The 16,910-nt window shown below is 47.2% G+C and overlaps 2 protein-coding genes across 6 annotated transcripts in view; both read right to left on the reverse strand.

Moving 5' to 3' along the window:
- Positions 1-5,900: 5,900 nt before the first annotated feature.
- COX18 (cytochrome c oxidase assembly factor COX18) lies at positions 5,901-10,142 on the reverse strand (the record flags this gene model as incomplete). Its single annotated transcript, XM_084204786.1, has 6 exons — positions 5,901-6,208; positions 6,895-7,005; positions 7,328-7,440; positions 8,276-8,439; positions 8,650-8,750; positions 9,855-10,142. The coding sequence occupies 6 exons, from the start codon at positions 10,140-10,142 to the stop codon at positions 6,026-6,028; spliced, it is 960 nt and encodes a 319-aa protein (XP_084060912.1). The 3' UTR covers positions 5,901-6,025.
- A 2,024-nt stretch (positions 10,143-12,166) lies between these two features.
- The window catches only part of ANKRD17 (ankyrin repeat domain 17), a 67,356-nt gene continuing 62,612 nt past the window's right edge, over positions 12,167-16,910 (reverse strand). For all 5 annotated transcript variants that reach the window (XM_084204837.1, XM_084204836.1, XM_084204840.1 and 2 more), the window contains 5 exons: positions 16,393-16,590; positions 15,553-15,801; positions 13,630-13,805; positions 13,349-13,513; positions 12,167-12,475 (listed from right to left, as the gene is read on the reverse strand). In XM_084204837.1, coding sequence (XP_084060963.1) covers positions 12,416-12,475; positions 13,349-13,513; positions 13,630-13,805; positions 15,553-15,801; positions 16,393-16,590 — 848 coding nt within the window. In that variant the 3' untranslated portion in view covers positions 12,167-12,415. The remainder of the gene's footprint in view (positions 12,476-13,348; positions 13,514-13,629; positions 13,806-15,552; positions 15,802-16,392; positions 16,591-16,910) is intronic.

Raw genomic sequence — 16,910 nt, forward strand, 5'->3', positions numbered from 1 at the left:
TTACAGATAAAGCAGGAGACATGCTCCTCGTCCGCTCATGTGTCCAAATCGTGGCACAAGCAAAGGGATAAAAAAGAAACAATCTTTGTATCATTCTACTCTCAGGAGGAAGGAAACTGAGAAAATAATGAAATCTTTATTTCACTGAAATCAGTCACAGAACTCCTCCTGGCAGCAGCAAGTTTGAGACTTCAGAGACTCTCTGAAAGGATGAACTTAGATGGATTCACTCAAATGAAGCATAAAAATAACACACTTGGCCAAAACTTGGAAAAATTCTGGCCCACAACAAGTCCCAGTGATGCTCATCCAAAGAGCAATGAGGAAAGACAGAAACCAACCCAAATCCACAGAGGCTGACAGCACAGGAACACGACAGCTCCTCAGCTCAGCCCTGAACCACAGATCTGTGTTCTGCATTATTTAACAGCCTTAGAACGTCCTCTCACCTCACAGAACCTGGGGGGAGAAATATTATGAAAGGCCAAAGCACCGGAGAGATTTCATTTGGCCAGAGGAAGGGAGTTACTTTCCCTATATTCAGTATTTCCTATCTTTAGGGTTTTGAGAACCTGCTGGGCAGTCGAGGCCTCCCTTCTGCAGTGCAGCACCTCCCAGACTTCAGTCCCATTTTCCGCCAGCGTCTTCAACCCAAATTCTGCATTGCCACAAGAGCAAACAGCTTGTGGCAGCAAGCACCACGATCTAGACCCAGAGCCGAGCCAGACTATTCTTATCTTGGAGGCAGTCCTGGGGGAGCTGGCAGCCCTGGAGAAGCACACAGCACAGCTCCAAGCCCTCATGGTCCGTCAGCTGCACTCTGCTCCACTCTGACATGCCCATGGCAACACTGCCACACTGCAGCAGCAAAGGGAAACGCTGGGAACAACCAAAGACAGCTTGGGGAGCTGCAGGTACCTGCAGGACCAGCTCTCAGGGCACAGCTGTGCTGCGTTAAAGCACTTCAAACCATCTCTGCTCCTCCTTCCTCTCAACTTCTACGATCACTTCACTCCAAACAGTCTGCATCTGAAGGGGAAAAGGTCACCATATATTTTTTTAAAGATTGCTGTCATGTACATAGTCAGTCTCTGGGGACTTATTGCTGAAACCCTGACTTTAAATATCTCCAAACAAAGCTTATCTCGCAGCCTTCCAGAGAGAGCATTTAAAGTGGAAAAATGCAAGACTAGCAAAGGTTTTATTAGCAAATTAATCTGAGCTTGTTTACTTGGTAAAATACAACAGAATTATTAGTTGCACTCTGGAGCAAGCACTTAGGCAGTAATGAAATAAAAACCATGAACTGCACAGCGATTACAGAGGAAAATCGGGGACTCCTGGCAAATGGCCCCACTTGGGAATCCACGGACCCACTTCCAGTCCCTCCCCATTTCCCTTCTGACAAAGCTGCACCTTCTCCACTTACAAAAATTAATAAGGATCTAGTGCTCAACTGTAACTCTGGCGATGCATTAGAGAAGTCCTAAAAGTAAGAAACAGAAATATTTCCAAACAGCTGAGTGAGTATCAAGTACCTCTTTACAGACACTTCAAAAAAAACCCCAAAAAACCTTTTTTCGTTATGTGGCCAGCTGGACTTTAACAAAATGCACAAAGAACTTGAGTTCGAAAGAAAATCTGCACTAAAATCCCTTTAGCTGTACCCACAAGGTTTAGGCTACATTGATATGAAACCTCCAAAAAGTTGCTGTCTGCCAACTTTCAATCTCCAGCTCTTCCTCAAAGCAGAAATAACGTGCCTAGAGAGTACTGCCACTATTTCTATTTTATTAGCTACATTTCTAAGCAACTGATTTCCCCCAGTAGAAGATTTTATCCTTCATTTTCTAGACAGAGAGGGCTCAAGGTCAGGAGTTTGTCCAGAAGAACGCACTCTCTGCCTGCAGCAGCTCCCACTGAGGCATGCCTGATTAACCTCTGTCAGCGGGACAGAGGTCGGTGTTCTGCTCAAACTCAGGTGCTGAAAGAAAATCACTGCACTTGAGTGTTCTGGTACCTCCACTAGACCTCTCAAATCAAATCCAGCCTTTCAAAACTTCCAGGAAATCCATATTTTAAATGCTATCCTGTCAGATAAGGTTCACAGTTCACCATTTTCCTACACACATTCCCAAAGTGAAAAACTCATACAAGGACAAATGGGAATCCATCACAGCCCTAAAGCCAAGCAGATGATCTCTCCCCTGCTCAAGTTTAAGCATTTCAAATCTTACCATGTCCCTGTCTGAAGATTCCTGGCCCACCTCAGGTGATCCTAAAACACCAGAGTGGAAAAGCACTTCCTGGCTTGCTTTACTTGCCTGCCAGGAGCACACTGTAACTGCAATCCACAGACCTTCTCGCCCTCTTGCACTTCCAAGGAACTCACCACAGGCAGGCATTCCACCCTCTCTGGAACAACTGCACACCACTGACCAACAGCTCCCCAGAAAACTCCTGAATCCACGGGGCCTTTTCCTCAGCAATGGAGGATGCTGAAGGCTGGCACCTGTTTCCAATTAACATTCTTCCCAGTTACAGCCTGTGTGGTAGCCACTGACATTCCAAGTGGCTTTTCAACCTCTCTGTCCCCTCCATTTCACACGTTTGAGCCTTGGACTCCTAGAGCCAAAGTCAGGCTTGTGACAGCATCCCAAATTCCCTGCTGCTCTCTGCAGCAGGTACCCAAACCACCTTTCTACTGCTCGAGTGTGAGCACAGGAGTGTGACCTCCCTGCAGGAAGGCAGGCAGGGTACTTGGCACAAGGAAAAGCTTTCCCTCCCTCTCTCCAGGCCTGCAAAGCCAGGTAATATTAAACCTCAGAGCACGCACCACCATACCCCTGATTTTCATTAGGGATTTGAGTACCAGGGAATCTGGGAGCTGGAGGATTTCCTCCAGAAGCCCAGTCCCTACAAATAAGGCAGTAGTGGTCTCCTCTGCTTTCAAACAAAAGTAGGGGATTATATTAAGTAAAATGCCCTAAAAAAAGTCACTTACTATTACTCCAACTGCAAAGTTAATTAAAGCAATCATATTATGAATAGGTACCTTGACAATGAATCCACAAAGCTCAACTCCTTAAATAAAGGAACTCACCTTAATGATGAACCTAATTTACACAGGCTTCTTCAAACACCCCTACCCAACCCAAAGCCCATAACACCACAGTTTGTGCAGCAGAAATGGATCAAAATCATCAAGGTGCCATTGATGTGAAGCACTAATCCTTCATTTGGAATTTCTCTGTGATCCCTGAAACTCAGAAAATAGAACAGAACACCCCACTCAGGAAAGCAGCGGCTGCTGTCGCTTTTAGCACTATGCTGAGCTTCAAAGCAATGAAGAACACCTTATTTACCATTAGGAATCAGTCAGATTAATTAAATATAGGTAGGTTAATAATACCAAGTGAAAAAAGGATCCTGCTGGCAGCTGGCCACATGGCTGGGGTACTTCAAAGGGACACGGCAGCGAGGTGGAAAAGCAGTGTACACTGTGAAGGACAGCCTGAACAGGCTCTGGAACAGCACCAAGATGAAAGACAGAGGAGGAGAAATCTTTTAGTCCAGTGCTTGCCTGCCTGCTCTGGATTTCAGAACCCGGCAGCCCTGCAGCTGACAGGAGCTGGAGCACCCCCGTGTGTACAGCAGCGCACTCAACGGGACTTGGATGCTTTTTTACTTTCCAGAAACCATGGAGCTGTGCCAAAAATGACACTCAGTCCGGGAAAAAAATTCTTGCACTTCAAGGAATCCACCCTAGTAACTGAGCTTTGGATAAGGAGTTTGGAATCCCCACTAAAACAACCCCAAAGAACAACCAGGTGGACTGGCAAGGCGTGAAATTCTCTGGCAGACAGCAGCATCCCCTCCACCAGCCTGTAAAATGCGTTGGGTCATACTGATATCTCATTCCTGAATGGGACAGGGGCCAGCTCACCTCACCTACAGTATTTCAGGATAATAATCAGAGGGAAGCTAGGGAGGAAACTGGCCTCTTTTCTAAACCCACAATTATTTTATCACTAGTGGGTTTTGCTCATTTGCTTTGTTTTCAGCAAAGCCAGAAAACGAAGCAAAGAGGAGAGGTGGAGACACAGTTAAGCCAGAGCTATAGGTGACATTACTTAAATAATGAAGTGTCACTCAAAAAGAATACTATACAGGCTTTTTTAAGACACTTCAGTCAGGTTTCTCAACAGGTTTTTTCTGACTTCTTCTCCAGAAACCTCCTTGGCCCTTCCACAGTCAAGGAGAACTCATTCCACCTCACACACATCATTATATGCATCTTTGTCTCATCAACATGGACTGGCAACAAAATAATTGCATTACCATAAAAAGGCCAACAGCAAAGTTCTGATCCTCTTTCCTAGGAACAGCATCAAACACTGAGAAAAGGATTTTAGGCCAGACAAAACATTGGAACAGTCATTACTAGGGCTGGGAACTGAGGTAAGCTTTTGTGTACACCATGTCTTTTTGCAGGGCACAACCACCAAAGATAACAAGCATCACAGCCCTGCTCTCCAAGGTCACACTGCATCTTCAAGGCAGAGGATGGAACACGTGTTATCTATCCAGCCAGGATATTTCAGCACTTCTGAACAGAACCCATTCAGGGAACTTGGACTTGCCTGACTTCAGTTCCTTAGGCTTAGGCTCCCTCCTAAGTCGATGCAGTGTTCCAACAAGCCTCTTCCGGACCTAAAATAATGCTGTGACAAATCCACCACCAAATACACTCACTGGAGAAACCTTATTCTCTTTTAACTGACACTGGCAGGTCTTGGGTGTCATTTTATAGGGTAGAAAGGGTGTAAAATAAAGATAAATGAATGGAGAACTGCAAATCTAACAAAGCCAGTTTCCTGCATTGAACATATGGCATCCAGACAGGGCTGTGAGGCATTTTTTTCAGTGACCAGTTTCACAGCCCTCTTTATGCTTCCCAAGAAATAGAATTTTATTTTTTTACTGCACACAAGACATAGCTGTTGCCAGCCTGCCCTGTTCCCAGGCTGGGAATGTGGCCTCCTCTCAGGTGAGACTGCTGAGGAAGGAGAGCTGACTTCCCCCAGCACTGCATGGAGCACCAGCTCCCCCTACCACCAGCTTCCCAGACAAAGCTTCACTGCCCTTTGCACAGTCTTTCCCCAACACCTTCAGATGAGGCAAGATGACAATATTCATTCAGAGAAACCTCCAAGACCTTTTACAAATCTAGAACATTACATTACCTGTACTGCAGAGCTGGAAAGGGCTTTATCACATATCTTCTCATCTCCTTACCTGTGGGTTTTGAACTGTTAGACACCATTAGATGAGATGCTTTTGGCTGCTTTGCCTGCAGCTTCACACCTGTTTTGGAGAGTTTTTTTTGGTATAAAAACATCCTGGCAGCATCTAGACATAACTATCACTGATGTTCTGAGACTCCTAACAGTGAAAACAGTGGAAGACCTCAGTGAAACATCCCCACAGGTAAAGTGCAGTGTTATTAGTCCAATGACATCTGCACTTTTTCTTCTAAACTGCTGGTTTTAGTCAGCCCTGTCTGTAAAGTTCCACTAGGTTATCACAACAACTCAAATAAATGCTTACAAGTCAGCATTAAAAATTTCTGCTTCTGAATTTTTGTTATTTACATCACAGTAGTAGCTCGGGATCTCTTAAAAAGTTAAAGTAAATAATTAATTCCTGATCATTTTAACAACAAAACCCCAAACCTTTTTACCTTTAGGACTTAAAGAGAGGCATTGTATACTAGTCACAGCTTTATTTAACACTCACCTGCCCAACTTCTTATGATAACTCAGGAGACAAACCTGGATTTCTGGGCTACTGCAACTGCAAAAGGCCCACCCTTGAAACAAAGCCTCCCAGCAAAGACACATTTTTGCTGACCAACCCTTCCTGGCGGCCAGCCAGCGTTTTATTTGGAAAATAAATATACAGCAAAGAAGTACATCTCACTAGAACAGCACGAGGCCACTCCCGAGGCAGCTCCTCCCGGAGCTCAGCGCGGCTGTCCCCCAGAGCCGTACTTGGTGGCCAGGGCAGCCAGCAGGTCCCTGTAGGGCGTGTCCGAGTGGGACGCGGTCCTGGGGATGCGGCACAGGCGGCGGAAGGCGGGAGAGCGCAGCAGGAGGTTGTGGGACAGCCCCGCCAGGCTCGAGGACAGCCAGTACAGCGCCATGCACTGCAACGACAACACAAGCACGGGTCAGCTCACGGGGGGCCAGGAGAGCACCAGCTGCAGGCAGCTCCTCCTGAACCACAGCTGCGGGCTGCTCCCAGGGACTGATAAAAATAACTCACCTAAACCACTGCTCCTGCTCTCATCTGCAATAATGGCTTCCTTGTGAAATGTAACTGTCTCTGAACTCTCCTGGGGAAAAGTGCCATCTACACTGAGGCTTGACAGCTCTTAAATTTATTCATATTACACTTGCTTCAACTTCTGTATGTAAAACTACAATTGAGCCAAACAACCAGACACTTTGTTTTTGCTAAGAACACTGCAGTAAAAAACCTGGTAAAGATGAGAAGTGTTTGAAGAAAAAAGATGTGGAGAATTTCCTAATTAAAGAACCACACTGGTTTCCAGTGAACAAACATTTGCCTGTGTGTGTTTACACAAAGCTTTCCTCTCCTTTTTCAGGCTATGTGAAGGACATTAACACCTTTCAGGTTTGCAAAGTCTTCTTCCTTGAACAAAAACATCCCAAAGGCAACGAGATTTAAAGATACACATAGACAGAACATCTGACTTTTCTTAAGCACACAGCAGTGGAATCATGAAACTCGTGAGGCCTTGGGGCTCTCCTTTAAGCACCAGAACAGACCAGGCACAGGTGGCATCCCAGAGGATCACTGGGTACTTACAGAGGGCACTGTGGCAGCAATAGGGATCATCACCACGGACACCGCGCGGAAGAAGTGGGTGACAAGCTTCTGGATCCGTGAAACTGGCATTTTTGTCTGGGAAGCAAAGATCTGAAAGGGGAGAAACGCACAGGTATAAACAAGCTCTTCTAGAAACGGCCGTACTGAGGATTAACACCCAGAAATCTCATTAGAGCAGCATTCCAAAAGAAACTGCAGTCAAGACTAAATATTACTGAAGCCCAAGCAGATCTGAGACACGTCCCATCTGACCTGGAGGTCTCTGAAAAAAGGACCCTAAAGATGAAAATACACAGAGCAAAGAGACTGTGTTTCACTCCTGCCCAGGCCATTTACAGCAGTGACAATCTGCAGCCACCTTTATGTGCTAGCCCTTTGCAGTCACCGCCGCTGGTTCATCCCACCAACGTACCTCCACCACCAGCAAATTCACCAGCCCCAGGGACACTGGCAAAATCCACGTGGAATCAGGTGCCGTGAGGTCTGTGAACCACAGTGCTCCTCCTGAGGAAAACTCTTCTTGCACTGCAGGAAAAAAATTGAAGAAAATACAGAATTCCGTATCATTTGCTGTCTTGAGTGAGCCAGAACTGTACCAGTGTTAAATCACGGAGTCAAGTTTCTAGGTATGTTTTATCCACATGGTAAGACAATTACAGCACAAATCTTTGGTTTAGCACTCTGCTACCAATATAAGAAAAGTGAGAGATACAAGCTGAGACCTGGCTTAGCTCATGACAGCCACAGACAGGTAAATCTGCAATAAAAAATACTTCCGTCTCAAATATCTTACAAGTCAATGAGGAAAATGGGAATGCAGTAACCTACAGCGTTTACTTCCTGATTTTGAGAAAATGATATTTCTCTTAGTAGCTGTATAGCTAGCTGCATTTTTGCTTAAAAGAACAAACTATAAACTCTTGTCTAAAAAAACAGTATACCATTTTTTTTTTAAATTTAAGAGACCCTCACGCATTCACCTTGTCTACAGTATTTCACATGGAAGGAGAAAAAATACAGATTAACAGTGAGCGTGGCGTGGCATGAGTAATATGACTTGCTAAATAGGAGTGTCTGACTACATTAAGCTTAAAACTGATTTCAAATATTTATTACTTATTATTTGTATTCATTAAGTTTAAGCTAGATTAGGTTTAAAACCTGAGTAGATGACTGGTTTTTTATATGGGCTTGGACACCAAGCTAGGGATATTGTGCCCTTTAACCAAGAAGGTGCCAGTGAAGGCAGGAAGTGGATGAGAGGTGACAGCGAGAGAAGATTTGTGTCCAGGTGCAGCACCTGTTGGTGTGACACCACCTTTTTCTGACCCCAAATCTCTCCCCAGCTGCACTTCCCCACCTGCAGGGCCCTGGGCACCGACGCTGCAGTTGCGCAGAGCCAGGGACACGCACACCCACATGGGGACCTGCACCCACAGCAGCAGGGTGGCCTTGAAGGGGTGGCAGTTGTCCCGGACGTACAGCTCCGCGACAATCCTCCGCATGTTCCGGGCGAAGTGGGACCTGGCGGAGAGGAAAGCACAAGTGTGAGCTTGGAAATGGATGAGGTCTGAAAGGGAACAGAATAAATAAAGAAACCACAGGTGGGGAAAGAAAACCTAAGCTGTGGGCAATGGCAGAACCTTGCTGCAAAAGTGCTGTTTGTAGGATCTTCCTTCCAGACACATCCCGCTCCAGAATGGATCCGGGAGGTGAGGACAATCCCCCTCGTACCTGGCCACCTTTTCAGACCAGCCCAGCTGCTTTCCACGAACTGAAACTTCATAGCGGAGGCGCTGGGCAAGCTCCTTAATCTCAGGCTGCAGGTTTTCCAGCTAGCTAAAGAAAAGGAGAACTGGTTGGGCACAGTGGCTGGTAACACTCAGTCCCTCTCCTCACCTCTGTTATTAGTTATCGCTGGTAACTCAACACCTGAACAAGCATTAGACTTGTCACTGTAAAATTTAATATCTGTACAGGAATTAATACATATTAATAATGTACAGTAATCAATACACAGTGCCACCGTATAATTTAATGTCGCTATGGGTATTACACATAGTAATTACTCTTCTGTGACTTAATACCAGCACAGGCATCAAACATATTAATTACCACTGTGATTTAACACCTGTAGGGATAGGAAACGCCTGTGAGGGACAAGGCATCTTGTTAATGTCTTGTTCAACATCAGTGAACACCTTCCATCTTTAAACAAAATAACCATGTGAAGGCAACAGTGACAAGTAATTACGCTAACAATTAAAGATACTCTCCTACTATTGCGTGAAATGAAGACAGATTTTGAATCTTTTTCGATTTTATACTTTTTTAAGAAGAAAGCGATTTTCATCATAGCTGAAATCAGGGCAATCCTTAGCAAGCATCTTTTTGCCTGCATTCAGGACTTGTAATCAGCTACTCTACTTGCCAAGACCCAGCTTTAATGGCATCTCAATGATAAAAAAAATAAACCGACAATTATAAAAACTAACGATAACATACTAATATAAATATATAATAACAGAAAATGCTTACAAGTTTAAGAAAAATCTTAAGTTAACAAAATAAAACCTACTACAATAAAATAGAATGGATTATTTACAATATACTGTACGTAATAGATAAATATATTGTGTTACACATGATAAAATATATCAACTGTATATATAAAAATAAAATGACGAGTGCAAAACTAAAGGCCACGAGGACACACCTTGGCAGTGAACAAAGTCACCAGCCACCGCATAAGAGACCCCACTACGCGACGGCCCAACAGAGGCTCACTTCGACAGCCACAAAAAGCACAAAACGCAACGAAGTTCTTTAAAAAACCCCAAAGGCCCCCTACCCGCTGCAACAAAGCAATTGCCAAGTTCATCCCGCGGCCCCTCGGCCCCTCGGCCGGCCCGTCCCTCAGAGCCCCTCACGGCGCCCACCTTGGCCAGCAGCCGCCCCTGCTGCGCGGCCAGCGGCAGGGTCACGCCGGTGCGCAGCAAGGCGGCCCCGCCGGCGATGGCGGCCCAGCAGGGCAGCCCGGTGGCCTCCTGCAGCGCCGCCAGCCCATCCTCGGCCCAGTGCACGGGCGGGGACCGCGCCGCCCACTCGTACCAGCCCTCGGTGCCGCCGTGCCCGCCCGCTCCCGCTCCCGCTCCCGCTCCCGCCGCCGCCGCCGCCGCCGCCAGGGCCGGCGGGGCCCGCGCGCCCGCCCGCGCCAGCCGCCACATGCCGACGGGCTCCCGCCGCCGCGCATGCGCGGCCCGCGCGCCGCCGCCGTCGCGCGCCGCCCCGCGGCCGCCATGGCGGCTGAGGGCACGGGGAGGGCGGCGCCTCACGGCTGTACCTGCGGTGGCTCGGAACCGGGCTGGCCCGGGCAGGGACACCGCCTGCCGCACGGCAGAGCGTGCTGACTTGGAAAGGAACCACGGAGTCCAACACTAGGCGTGCACCGGCCATCCCCAGGGACCACGCCGTAGGACTGGGAGTGTTTTCCCAACCGGCTTTGAGCCCTGCCGGGGTTGGGCCACTGTCTCACCCCTCTTACAGTAAATATTTCCTCCCAATAGCTAGGCTAAATTTCCCCCTTTTCCGCTTGTACCCATTACTCGTGGTCATATCACCGCAATTCCTGACAAGGAGTGCCTCTTGGGCGGCTTCTCGTACTGGCAGGCTGCTGTGAGGAGCACACAGCCTTCCCTGCTGCAGGGGGAACAGCCCCAACTCTCTCCGCCCCAGGATGATATTCTGCAGTAATTCATCATCACCGAGCACTTCATCATTCCACATGAGGAGTGTTCTCCTGCACAGCCAGGTTCTGACCCGTCTCCTTCCCCCTTTCTGTGCGAGGAGAGGTCACAACTTCCCTTAGACCATACACTGCACTGTCTTCTCTTCCTCTTCCTAACCCTGGTTCTGCTCCCTTTCCCCAAATAAACAGCACCTGCCTGCTCCCAAAAGAGTGCATGCCTTGGTTTACTGGACGAATAAAAAGCATGACATGGTGGGGGGGAAACCAAAACTATCTGGGAATAGCAATGGTCCAATTCCCCGCACCCAGGATCTCCCGTGCCCAGCCCTCTGCCGCAGTGGTGGCGGCGTCAGGCCTGTTACTGCCCCAGGCATGGATCTAAGTGTCAGGTCAACAAAATACTCTGGACTTGATGGTGCTAATAAATGCTGAGCACTATTTCTCTGCAGGATTCACAGCTAGTAACCCTAACCAGCACTAGAGCCTGCAGCAAACGACTGTAGCAGCAGAGGGGAAGGGCACTCACCCACACCCTGATAAGGTGTGAGATGGGAGCTCCAAACCTTTTTCTGAGCAGTTCCTCGCTCTGTGATCCATTTTGAAACCACCAGATCTTCACAGGATGCATTTCAGGACATCAGACTGCTGGAAAAAGGAACTTGCTTTTATTCAGAGCAGCACCTGAGGACAGGTGTACGGCCTTGGGTACCCAAAAGGTTTGGGGGCATCTCAAATACCACAGTGGTTAAAAGGCAGTAGTTTCTGCGGCTAGCTGAGGTGTTTGCTTGGTTTTCTAAGGAGGAACCATAATAAAACCAAATAATACTTGCTAAATCTGAGTTGTAGATGTCCTTTAAGTGCTCTCTAAGGGAGCTGTACAGGGATCCTGACTGGATCTGTGTCACCGCTCACCCAGCCCGGCCTCACAGGATCCACCCTCCTTCATCTCCTGCTACCTCTGCCCACAGGTGACAGCTCCTGACAATGCACATGGGAATTCCCACTTGGACTCTTCCAAATAAACCTTCATGGGACTGATTTTCGAAGAGACCTGCCTTTGGAGCCTTCAGCAGGGAAGCTCTCCTCAAAAGTGAAATGCAGAATCTATGTCTTCTCAAAAAAATCCAACACACATTTGGACATTTGGAAAAGGCCCTCTGATAATGCCTGGGGTGCTTTTCTTTTTATCACTTAAATTACACAAGTAGAAAAGTTATGCTTATTAATAGTTTAATGTATGAAGGAAACATCCAGATTTCTGAATATGAAGGTACATATCTCACATTAATTTAAGTCTACATAAAGTAGAGCCTCTATAACTGACATATTGAAATTTACTTTCTGCTTAGCCATTTGTTATGTAAACAATTGTACATTTATTTGCCATTCTAAAACTTCAGGATCAAGTTTACATAATTTTGCTAAATTTCTGTGTTTGCTCAGAAGCAGTTTACAGTACTAAAACCAACCAGCCAAAGAACAGCTTCAACAGAAAGTTATGTCAAAAAAAAAAAAAAAAAGAGGAGGAGGAAAGGAAAGAAGAAAGTCTAACTAAGTTGAAACATATGATGGTGGGGAATGGGCGGTCACAATGTTCACAGAAAAAGGTCAGTTAGTAAGTTCTTCTGCAAAAAGCCTACACACTTCAGTCAAGCACATCAGTAGAATGATCTGGGAGCACATAAACTGTTTCTGCCAATTGTGGTTTCCTCTGCAAAAAAAGGAATCTCAAGGCCAGCACGTTGATCCCACTCAGCCCAGTTGGTTCATATGCACACTGTTCATGTGAGGTGTCCAGGTTCCAGTCCACACCTGCAAGAGAAACCCGCGTTAGCACCGCGCTTCGGGCAGCTCCAAGAGGGCACAGCCCCCAGGAGGCTGCAGGGCTCACCCTTCCTTCTCCTGCCAGCACCATCAACTGGGCTCTGGGGGTGCAGCAAACCACTGCCCAGCCCCGCTCCCCAATCCCTCCACGCCCAGAGCAAGGGACATGCTTCTTCTTGGCCTTAAGTTCAGACAAACAAGAACCTGACTCCTGCCACCTTACCTTCCCCTAACACCTTCGGCTCTGGGGAATCCCAGGTCTAACCCAGTAAAGCTTTCTTTGGGGGACAGTTTCCTCATGGAACCAGAAATCAATACCTGAACTGTGGGCAAACCCCTTCTCCCTCACACCTATGGTCTAGCAGAGCTGGGAGTGCTCCCCACAGCTTGGATCATTCCCAAGCCAATTCAGCCCAGAAACATCTTTATTTAGTAAGTAACACTGTAACAGGAACCACTGTCCAATTAAACACAATCACAGGATATAATCTAACCAGAGGTACTGATGTTCCATTATAGTATTAGTTCCCGAGTCCAAACAAGAGGTTTAGGGGAATTAATCCCTCTGCCTAAATTATATTCAGTGGACAAGCCAGGCAAGGTCAGAGCAGCCAAGAGCTACTTACTCCATTCCTCGGGGTGCTCCAAACGCAGTCACAACACCCTCAACTACGGAGCCCAGCAGCAGCCCTACTGCTGTGTTCCCTTCTTTGGAAGGGTAAGCTCAACTAACAGCACATAAGTTGGCTTTTCCTATGAAATTGTGCCCCAAGATTTCTTTTCCCAAACACCTAACTGCACAGACAGGAATCACCATGCATTTTGAGTGAGATACACAGTGCAAAAGAACGGAGCAATTACCGTCTGAGGCCCATTGTTTTCTGTGGAATTTGAAACCATCTTTATCAGCGAGTTCCAAGATGGGTCAGCAGCATGAGGCCCGTTAAAGATGGGGCCTCCAGTACCATCTGTGATGGGGGCTACAGGAGGAATTATGGCGTTCCCATACACAGAAAAAGGCATTCCCTGAGGGGAAGGAAAGGAAGAGTCAGGATGCTTTCAGGAACGCCACGGCCACTGCACGGTCAGCAGGACAAAAGGGGATGATTGCCGCTGCACAGGGGGGCCAGGGAGGGCCTTACCCCGACTTTTGGGAAGTCCATGTATCCTGCAGGGACGGGCTGATGGAATGTACCGGAAGGCGCTACGATTCCCGCGCTGTCTCTCTCCATGGCTTGGTGCGAGAAGACGCCTGGGTCGGACATGGGCCTGTGGATCATGTGGCTGCCCATGCCGCTGTGACACCAGTCCACTTTGTCTGCCAGCAGCACAGAGACACGGCGTTAGCCACGGCACCCCCGGCGCCCCCTGCCAGCCCGCAGCGCTCGGGGCCCACCCGCACCACAGCGCGGGAGCACGCGCCGTGCACGGACGCACGGATGGACGGATGGACAACTGCCGGAGTGCCGCCTGCAGGGCCAGGAGCCCTGAGCCGCTGCCAGGAGTTTGGGACAGTTACCTGCAACCAGAGCGCTGCCCCTGCAACTTTCCTCCATTTCAACAGCAAAGCTGGAATTTGGGCTAACTCTCCCTCCTCCAAAAACCTCAGATCCTCCAAAAACCTCAATTCCTCGTGCCTTTGGTGCTGTGGAGAGGGTATGTACACTATCAAGACCATTTGCTCTACTTCACTACCATTCTTCCATTAATTACTTTGTATTCTAAGGGACACGGAAGTCTCTGTGCAAACCTAAACCAGAAAAGGACCAGCCGCAGATATGGGCTCATGTCCTAATTCTGCGAATTCATCAGAGGCAGCTTGGTATTGGTGCTACAGTTCAATCCCCAGACATCCAAAAATCCAATTTTCAAAACAAAACATTAAGTAAAAAATTATTTGGAGAAGGGGTACAGAAACATTTCTGAGGCGCCCCAATACTCAAGCAGAGTGGAGCCAATCCCACTGTGAACTGAAAATCAAAATGTTGAAGTCATTGACCAAAGCAAAAAGAAAGCAGCATCCCAAAAGCCAAGACAGGCGCAAAGGACAACTTTTACAGCCACACAGTGAAAATAAATAGTGAATTTCTAAAGCTTTATCTGGGAAAAGACCACTGGTGAAGTAAAAAAAGGGTTTGTATTTGGGGAAAAATTCCAGCCCAGTCAGTCAATTAAAACCTTCGGCTGTCTGGACTCAGTCAAGGAGCAGAACAGATTGCTCTGAAGGGTGGAGCAGTTCCGATCCTTGCAGGTTTTCCATAGCAGGTTGGATAAGGCCCTGAGCAATACAGGCAGAATGCATGGCAAAACCCATTTTGTGCAGGAGGCTGACAGGACATCCAGAGGTCCAATCCAACACAGTCTCAATAGTCATACCCCCAGTCCCAAGCAGAAAAACCTGAAGAAATTAAAAATTAAACTCCCCACAAAAAAACCCCAATCAATATGAAAAAAGTTCATCAGTCTCTCAGAAATTGCATCCAAGACTCCTGCCGGGTTCGGTAAGAAAAGGATCACTACCTGAAATTGTTAATACAATCCAAAATACTAGATTGTATGTGACTCCAAGAGAGCCAAGAGCCTTGTGCTAGTAGAAGATGAATGGCTGAAAAGAGTAAAGGAAACCCAAAAGTGGAATTTTATCACTTTATAAAAGCACCATCCTCAGCACAAAAAGTTCTACCTGAGCTACAAATTAAATATTAACTCCTACCGTACAAACAACCTCTTTATCAACAAGAAACTCCTGACAGTTATCTTGTGACACCTCAATTTCCCCTCTTCCTCAATTCAATGATCCTCACTGTGTTCATGCCTGGAGGGCCTGTTTTTGTTTTTCTTGCTCCTACTTGGGAGTAGCCAGGACATTTCAGAACCCCCGAGGGCTTCAGAAACCTTGTTAAAACAATTAAGTGGACAGGAAAGCTAAGAGAAGTCCTCGCTCCACAGCCTTTGGAAAGAACACTTCTGTGTTTTCAGGCACTCACTTCTGCTCCCGTGCTGCAGACAACTTTGGCAAACACAATGGTGTGATCAACTCAGGTGCATCTACAAACACCACATACCTTGACTGCCACCTATACCTTCGAAGGACCAGATCCCACTGTGTCCCACCGGAGCAGCCAAGTTGCTCCCAATTACAGAAGGAGTAGACGTTCCAGTTTGTCTAATGCGTGCAGACCGTTCAGTCCCAATGGGAACAGGAACTTTTCTGTCCTGAGAAACGTTACTGGGCTTTTCTGATCCCAAGGACACTGCTGAAGGGGTGGGAGAGGGTGCTCGTACTCCAGAGGACACGGACTGAGCAGGAGATTCTGCAAGGAGAGCAACAGAAGCACTTAGTGATGGCCACATCCCACAAACCTGTCCCCCAATGTCCAACGGCTGACAAGGGGAGCTGGTTAATGCCACATTCATGCACCTCAGAATCATTTTATTTCCAGATCACAGAGTTATTCACCACCATTCAGCCCCTTATATAAAATGCTTATCATGCCCTGGTAGCTCAGCTGCTGGAAAACACACACCACAAAACCTTAACTAAGCATCACTGCCTATCAGCAACAGAGGATTTGAAGATTATATCCTAAACCAGAGCTGAAATAAGCCCACATAAACCTATGTCTTTGTTGGGTTTGTTTTTACTTCTTCTTTTTGCATTTGTTCCCTAGGGTTTTTTTGTCATTGTTTTTGCCAATAAAACAGATTAACACCTTCCCTAAATAAGCCAGCACTCCACATCCTATTTGTTTTCTGTCCGAAAAACTCCTAACTGCAGGGGCCAAAGGCAGAGGAGGAACCAGAACCTGCCCGAAGGATTTTATCCTGGAATTCCTTACACACTTCTGCCAGACCATTTTATTTATGCAGCACTTCTCAGCAGCTTTCTGCTGACCAGAACTCACCATTTGATGCTGATGAACATGGAGGCAATAAACTAAGAGGGGAAAAATGCTGTCTGTTGAAATTAGCAGCTGCAGGCGCTCCGCCCAGCGGCGTCCCGGGCGCGTAGATCTGCCCTCCCGACAGGTTCGAGGCAAAGGTCCCCAGGTGTGTAGAAGAAGGTGTTACAGAAGCATAGGGAGAATCCATACTGACAATACCTACGAGAGAAAAAGGGCACAAGTGACTGCCACAACGCCAGCACTCCGGGAGCATGGAAATAGAAAAGAAAACTTTTATCCAATCTGTCCTTAGGGGCGTGTGTTACAACTTTCCAAAGGCAACTGGAGCATTGAGCTCCACACTCTGCAAGTCTGTTCAGTATGAGGCAGAGGTGCTGTACGCCTAAATCTAGAATGATATCCCAAATACAAGAATTATTGCTCCCTTCATGTCCTCCTCAATGAGGAAAGGGAAAAATCAAATCTTAGGGATCTAAGACTTATGCATTTGTGTATCTTAGGGGCAACACAGGGCCCTA

Source organism: Fringilla coelebs (genome assembly GCF_963513975.1).
Source record: "Fringilla coelebs genome assembly, chromosome: 4".
In the NCBI taxonomy this organism is placed as follows: domain Eukaryota; kingdom Metazoa; phylum Chordata; class Aves; order Passeriformes; family Fringillidae; genus Fringilla; species Fringilla coelebs.